Source organism: Haliotis rubra, unplaced genomic scaffold, assembly GCF_003918875.1.
Source record: "Haliotis rubra isolate DU_JTF1 unplaced genomic scaffold, ASM391887v1 Scf387, whole genome shotgun sequence".
NCBI lineage: Eukaryota > Metazoa > Mollusca > Gastropoda > Lepetellida > Haliotidae > Haliotis > Haliotis rubra.
The window spans coordinates 334,962-343,426 of record NW_025767065.1 but is presented as its reverse complement, the minus strand read 5'-3'; the positions used below and the strand labels follow the sequence as shown (position 1 = coordinate 343,426).

At 39.5% G+C, this 8,465-nt stretch overlaps 1 protein-coding gene across 1 annotated transcript in view; it reads right to left on the bottom strand.

Annotated features, from left to right (window-relative positions):
• Positions 1-372: 372 nt before the first annotated feature.
• Positions 373-8,465, bottom strand: part of LOC124286588 (mediator of RNA polymerase II transcription subunit 15-like) — a 54,340-nt gene continuing 46,247 nt past the window's right edge. The window contains 2 exon segments of the mRNA XM_046722962.1: positions 373-1,069; positions 2,726-2,823. Of these exon segments, the coding sequence (XP_046578918.1) occupies positions 1,016-1,069; positions 2,726-2,823 (152 nt within the window). The 3' untranslated portion in view covers positions 373-1,015.

The window sequence follows — 8,465 nt, the reverse complement described above, 5'->3', positions numbered from 1 at the left end:
CGATTATTTACAGACTGCCGCCATATAGCTGGAGTGCGGGTGTAAAACTAAACTCACTCACTCATCTAATTTCCAAAGGGATTGAAAGCTTAGATAAAGACTGTCCACATATTGAAGAGACAAATGTTTTGATATTTGTTCAATGTTTCAATTTGTAGATTAAACAATCATAAAATCTATAAATAACCCTGCTTTGACTGTGCAGAATATGTCCTGTCAGCTGGGTGCACGAACATGATTGAGACTGAAGTAAGAATGTGGATACTGGAAGCATTCTCAAATTGGCAGACTATTATACAGAGCTGCGAATACTGACCTTTAGTTCATGTGTGGATGTATGTAAAACAATTTATTAAAAGACAAACACCTTACTACATAAATTACATTTTATTCTAATCTCGAAAATGAAAATTGACATGTGACAGAACACTACATAAGGTAGTATGTACAGCATTTCAGATCAACCTCAAACATAAAGTTACTGGACTTGCAAGAACTGGTCATGAATGGCCTCTAGAGTCTTAGAAGTGGTCAGTGTGGTTACAGCCATATCCTCATGTAAGTAACCGTGTCTGAGCCAACTGTCGGGTAGGTTGACTCCCCTCAAGTCACCTTGACTTAGGCCAGACTTAGAACCTTACGCAAGTTAGCTGGGGACAAGGGCCCTGCCCCACAAGAGTTTGTAGTGCTATAACAGTAAGCTCAGGGTAGCTCTCATTAAGTGGGAATCATAATGAACCCATGATCATCGAATCCAGGCATAACAAAGGGAGAGTATTACACCATGGTACACTGACACAAAAGGTTCCCTTGCCTCGTGTGACAAAAATTGCTCATGCAAGACCCATATATGGCAACAGACTGCTGGAGCGTCAGATCCAAATATGGCAAAAGACTGCTAGACCATCGGACCCGATAATCAGGTATCAGACACTGCTGAATACTGCTGGAATGAGAACCCATACGTGATCTCCATGTTTCTCTTCCCGAAGACCAAATGCCTCTGTTGCAGCATTCAGCACCCTCCTGCAACGTTGATGGAGGCACAGGCTCTCCGCACACACATCTCCTGTAAATGACGAAGGAAACAAGGAATTAATGAAACAACATCTGAAGCAATCCTGTTGTTGACATTGTGAGCAATGATCCACCTAATCAACCATGTCCTCGAGCCTGACCACCAGGTCTATTTGGCTGCCTCTTACAACCAGTTAATGTTGTTACCTACACAAAATGAAAAACTGAATTTCAGCATGGAAGCAGTCAAGAAAACAGTGGCATCAACATGACATGAGTTACTGGATATGGTTTAAAATGCGTTCAGCAAATGATTGTAGGAAAAACGTCCTTCGAAAAAAGTCCTATTGTAATAAAAACCTATTTATTCATCAGCTTGAATACCAGCATGAGCATCACCTCCTGTGTTGATATGAAGAATTGATCTCAGATGATTTAGCATAATTCCTACCACCTAGCTACCTTTAGATTGCATACACTTGATCTTGAGTGAGTGAGTGAGTTGGGTTTTACGCCACCTTTAGCAATATTTCAGCAACATCACGGCAGGAGACACCAGAAATGGGCTTCACACATTGTACCCATGTGGGGAATCGAACCCGGGTCTTCGGCGTGACGAGCGAACGCTTTAACCATAAGGCTACCACACAGCCCCACTTGATCTTGATGTGTTTTGGAGTCAACACCATTATCAATAGTATTTCACATTGCAGTGTGACAGGTTATTATTAGAGGATGCAGATCGGGGTTAGAATTGGTCTTCAGCAACCCATGCTTGTTGTAAAAGGGGGTTTGTTGGTCAGACTCGCTGACTTCGTTGACACATGGGAAGATCGAAGTTCATAATGTCAATCACTGGATTGTCTGGTCAAGACTTGATCATTTACAGAACAGAAGTTTATTCAGTAGTATTTGGGCCATATGTCCTATGATACTGTTGGCAAATACAATATAAATTACAAGTGATCATAAACATTTGAGTTTCATATAGATCTTATTTTAAATATTTGATTGAGACAAATAGCTGTTAGATGCTGTACATTACTGTTTTGTGACATGACAATTGCCTGAATGGTTAGTGGGCCTCTGTACACTGATTGTAGCTTCTGTAGATATAGAGTTCTGGCTTGATCATACTTGTCACAAACAATAAATATGTGGTTCTCATCTTCATTAAGGTTATAATTACAAAGTTGGGTTTGATCAGTGTTCACGAATGGTGTTTCAAAGTAACAGGACATTGGGTCCTGTAAGTTTCAGATGTCTGTCTGACCCATTGAAAATTCACAGGACCCAAAATTAAACACACATTTCAGATTTAAAATTTCTTATAATTGGCATTTAAAATTACTAACAAACATAAGATTTATAAACAGCAAACAAGTGTCACATGTGACATGTGACATGTGACATATAACAACCTCAGTCAAAGTCATTGTGAAATATACAGTCAGACACTGGGGCCGGCAGGTTGTGGACTTCTATCGGACTGTATCGGAATCTGCCAGATTTGTCAGAGGGTCAGACACTATTCGTGAACACTGGTTGATCATTTACAGACTGCCGTCATATAGCTGTAATATTGCTGACTGCAGTGTTAAACAGCAAACAAACAATCAAAATAATATCAGAGGAAAGATGAAAGTATTGGTCTCAGAGTCCTGTGATTTCAGTATATAAACTCCTGAGTGTACATGCAGCCTCTTACCCAGGTGTCCAGGAGGGAGGTCAAGGAGAACTTGTTGGGCATCTTCAGGACGGAGTCGTTGAGGTTCTTCTGGACATCCTGAGAGAAGGAGCTCACATCTGTAACAGAGACCATTGTTACCATGGACACACTTCCCTAGTTACACCAGTCACATCATCCTACTGACAGCCAGGCCACAGCTGATAGACAGAGAAACGACAGCTGCCTTTCCAGTTTCAAAATGTAATTCAAAATATGAACAGGGTCAGTTAAGACGTGATAACAAAATGATACCCTATGACATCATGATGTCACTGTCAAGCCCTCAAATCATCCTAGGTTGAGTGGTCCACACGCCACACGCTGACATTGACAACAAGTATCTAGTATTTCACAGTCTCATTACATCCAAACAACATTCGCCACACAGCACCACACAGGGTTTAAGTACTCTCCTCCATCCCAAACACTGCACACATGGCCCTAAACATTAATTGATTAAAAAGACTACACACTCCTCCTGTCTGTTACAGTCACAACTGCATCTACACGCTGCAGCAGCGCCGACTCCGGCATGATCTCATTGCTGGCGGTCGTACACACCCATCATCCAGGTCTCTCATTAGCCACTGTTTACACTATCGTACCTGGCTTTGTTTTACTTGGAAATAAAGAACTATTTTTCGTAAAATATGTCAGCGTGTTAATTATCTTCTTGGTGAAAGGTGTTTATTTTACTGGAACCTTAAGTCCGTGGCATGTTCCATGTCAAAAGTTTCAAAATAAATTGTGGTGAGGATATTTTGCCAACATTTTAACATTCTAATAATATCTGAGGATGTTGTTACATGTAACGAAATTGATGTCACAAAAACAGTGTGATCTGAGAGAGAGAGTGACTTAGGCTGAACATATTTGAGCTGTATTTAAATTATATCACAATAACAACTTAATTTTGTAAGAAAGCAGAATTAAAATAAGTAATGGATTTATAACATGAAAGATACAGACAAATCAATCAAAACAATTTGATCAAATCAACACTAAGCTGATCCTGACATTTCAAAGGGAGGCAACCTTGCAATAGTAACTTATATACGTACATACTGAATCAATTACGCATCAATAAATATCCACGTAATACTAGTACATGTAGTGAGTTGTAATGATGACTTGTATCATTTTAAAGTGCTATTGATGCGAAAACCCAATCAGATATATTCGGTATCACAATCCATTAAATCTGCAAATGAAGCCACTTAGCAAGTACGAACTGCTTATAATTGCCATACATAAAGTCAAAGTTTACTTGCTCCATATACTCCCAGTAAGAGTAGATAGGAGTTTTCAGAGCTGTGGGTTATTGCGTATGATTGCAGATCATCTGGTGCTACATGCATAGGATAAATCTGACAGTTCTCAGACACATTCTCACTTAAAAATCTCAGACACAGTTGAGAAAAATTAAGGTTAAAACATAGATTATAGTGAATGATATTATATGAAAAAGAAATGAATACCCCAGGTGTTTCTGTAAATTAATATTTAATATTAGGAATAAACAGTAAGCATTATGGTCAGTAAAGCTCGGCTACTACAAATTCTGTTCCAAATGGGAGATATTTATGATACAGAAACATACTTAGCTCACAATCTCTGTTATATTTGCAGCTGTTAGATAAGTCAAACTAAATTTGTAGGCACAGCGAGCCAACACATCTCAAACAGTTTACCTGCTCCGATGATCAATCATCTTCATGGAACAAACTGGTTGTGTGATAATGTGCCATCTAGTGATATATCACCTCCTTTCTGTCTGTAGTTCTACAGATTACTACACCTTAAACCTACCAGGAAACCTCTCCTATCTGGTTATTTATGAGGATGTTTCACATAATCCTGTGATTACAATATGATACCCGATAAGGAAGCTATCAGCAAAGGTTGGTGCAATTCAAAACTAGCATATTTTCTGATGCTACAATATCTGAAATCAAAAAGTCAGATTGAAAGTGCATATCTTCACTTAGAGACCCATGCATACATGACATGCACACACTAACACACACACACACACAGACACACACAAAAATACTAAACAAAATAAAGTTAAGGATGATGAATATTTTGGAGGATATTTTTGAGTGAAGTCTGAGCACACCATTCTATTAAAACATCCAGCAAGAAATCATGATTCCTAACTTTTTTTGCTCAGCAGAAATAAAAGAATAGACTAACCATCAAATAAAAAGTTCTTCACTGAAAATATCATTAACTTTATACATGATGAGCTTATTTCTGTGATAATCCTGATAATACAAACAGATATCTAGTGTTGATCACCATTACATATCCTTATCATGCCAGTTGCCTAAGTATTCCGCACATGTATTAACAACTTGCAGGTTTACCTGTGATAAGATCTGTCCGATCCTCAAATACCAGTTAGTCTACAGGATGTGTTAACATATCGTATTCCCTCCAGGGGTATTATATATGTATTGACATTTGCCTATCTTGTACCCAATCAGTTGTGCCCAGATGAAAGTGGAGAGGAATAACTGCCACATGTTGGTATCTAGTCACCTGAACGAATAGGTGCAAGTGTTGGTGATACAGAAGTGCTTCCATGGCCAATATATATCGGTGGCCAAAATTAACAATGAACACCAAGCAATCCTTGTCACCATCCTAATGTTGGATGTCAAGAGTGAGTGAGTGAATTTTCTTTTACGCCACTTTTAGCACTGACTGACTGACTGAGTTTAGTTTTACGCTGCTTTTAGCAATATTCCAGCAATATCACGGCGGGGAACACCAGAAATGGGCTTAACACATTGTGCCCATGTGGGGAATCGAACCCGGGTCTTCGGCGTGACAAGCCAACGCTTTAACCACTAGGCTACCCCACCGCCCCCCACTTTTAGCAATATTTCCAGCAATATCATGATGGTGGGCATCAGAAATGGGCTTCACACATTGTACCCATGTGGGGAGTAGAACCTTGGCCTTCGGCGTGACGAGCAAATACTTTAACCACAAGGCTACCCACCATCCCGATTATAGGAAATCCCTAAACACATATATTTTATGTGCAGGACCACCTTTCATTTCACACACTGTGCGCTTCTAAACATCGGTGTGTAGAGAGAGCAGATAATATGTTAATGCCCCAAACAGCTTCTCCCATCAAAGGATTGTCTTGAAAACAATCGTTCACAGATCAACAAAATTTCTTCTTCAATTTGACAGAGTGTGTCTTGCCTAACCATAAGAAACAATTAAAGACTCAGAAGAGAGTGCCTCAGACATCACCATGCCAAACAATTCCAATATTCCATCTAAACCATATTTCCAAGTTTCAATACCCACAAAGATCCAGGTAAGAATTGATCTTCAGCAACCCACGCATTTCATAAGAGGCGACTAACAGGATCGGGTGGTCAGGCTCGCTGACTTGGTTGACACATGTCATTGTATCCCAATTGCATAGTTAACGAACTACCTTTTCTTCCATATTCTTTCAGACCCGTGAAGGTCCGGGTTAGAATACTGATCTTCAGTAACCCATGCTTGTCGTAAGAGGCGACTAATGGGATTGGGTGATCAGGCTTGCTGACTTGGTTGACACATGTCATCGGTTCCCAATTGCGCAGATCGATGCTCATGCTGTCGATCGCTGTATTGTCTGGTGCAGGCTCGATTATTTACTGACCGCTGCCATATTGCTGGAATATTGCTGAGTGCGGCATTTAACAACACCCAAACCAATCCAAGTTTCAGTTGGATCTTATGGTTCACAACACACAGACTTCAAGATTCAGTATTAAAAGTTTCATAATTCAATTTCTTCAAAGATGCCAAAATTCATTTTCAAGACCCATCACAGAACAGTTATAACTTTCAGTGGATACAGTGTATGACTGAAGTGCTTCTGATAAGATCAGATTTTACAGATGAACACCCTGAAGATTCAAGCTTCTTATGTTGATACAGTCTTCTAAGGCTTACAGTACATTAATCTGGAAACATGACATTAAACATCAATGTCTTGACATTATCAAAAGATCTGTCATCAAGTCGTTTTGCACTTGCAATTAATTTTTTATTGCATTTTATGAAAATTAATTATTTATTTTCTTCAGAACAGCAATGAATGTCAGTGGCAATAGCTATATCTCGTACATAAACATGAGTAAATATAAATGTTTTAATATACACAACTGTCACGCATCGCTCACACCAGCCTCCATCGAGAACTTTCATCAGCACCATCTGACAGCCCCTAACGCCCCCATCTACATATGACTTATGTATGTGGACCATGCTAATAGTGGTACAGAACCTGTTGGCGATTCACATCACACACGAGTCTGACAGGCCAGGTTTTGCTCACACAAATCCAGATGATTCATGAGCTGATTGGGTGATCCATGAAGGTGGCATGGAGTGGGACTCGGCTGCTGAACAGAGGTGTGTATATTTACCTGGTTTATATCGGGACACTTACAGACTCCAGGACCAACAACATCTCTTTCACCTCACAGTCAACTGCTTCATCACCTGGGTACCCAGATGGCTTGCCCCATCAATATGTTGATATTCAACACCTGGACTCAGTATTCAGACCACAGTCAATGTTACGTGAAAACATCCAAAGCTGTCAGTCATAAACGTTATGTCATCTTCAAGACAGAAATCATCCTGCTCAGAAAGATAAAAATAGTGATAAACCCACACTCTTTATTTTAAATAAGCTCAGGCGTAGTGTAGTGAGTAGTGCTGGTTGTCGCTCACAATATGCAGATCGAAATCGAAAAAGGTAATCAATAAATAATCCATTGCAGTTTTACCAGTCAGGAAACTGCATCAGCTGTTTATGTTTTGATTTAACAAATATAACACGGAGTTTTTAAAGTTTAATTTGATGTTTCATTTTTTATGAATACCGATTGTCTCGCGAGCCCATCGACAATCCCTGAAGCAGGTGAGATCGATCAATTGGCCGTTTATTCGATCAATTGTTCCAGCGTTAGTAGTGAGTAATGGTTAGAGGTATATGCACATGACAGCACAACTTGTGAAGATCCTGGTTAGAATTGGTCTTCAGCAACCCATGCTTGTAAAGACAAATGGGATCAGGTGGTCAGGCTCGCTGACACATGTCATTGTATCCCAATTGCATAGATAGATGCTCAGGCTGTTGATCACTGGATTGTCTGGTCCAGACTCGAATTATTTACAGACTGCATATAGCTGGAATATTGCTGAGTCCGGCGTTAAACAATAAAGCAGTACTGGTGTAGACTAATCCTGGTTTTATAGGGCACACCCACTGAGGTGCCATGCTATAACCTTATAATGGACATCCACTCAGACACAGTATCACAATACATCAAAGATGATAAAATTAAGCATTCTGTATTTGTCCAGGTAATGATTACCCATTGGGACCTGGACTTTGTCAGTTCAATGCTGAATAAGAACTTGTGGTCCATTAAATATTTAAACTGAATTTTCAGCTGTCTTATTGGCTTTCTTAGCCATTGTAATTTATATAAATGGTTCCGTGGAATTAAATTATAAACTAAGATCAAAATTTACAGCTACATCTGCATCACAATATGTTACACCATTCCTATATATTGTGGAAATTGAGTTTGCAAACTTGCTGTCCATGTAAAATCAACACCACTACACCACTCACACTCCTGTCTTATGTTAAAAGGGGCTGTAGGTGTCAATTATATGGAGCCAGATT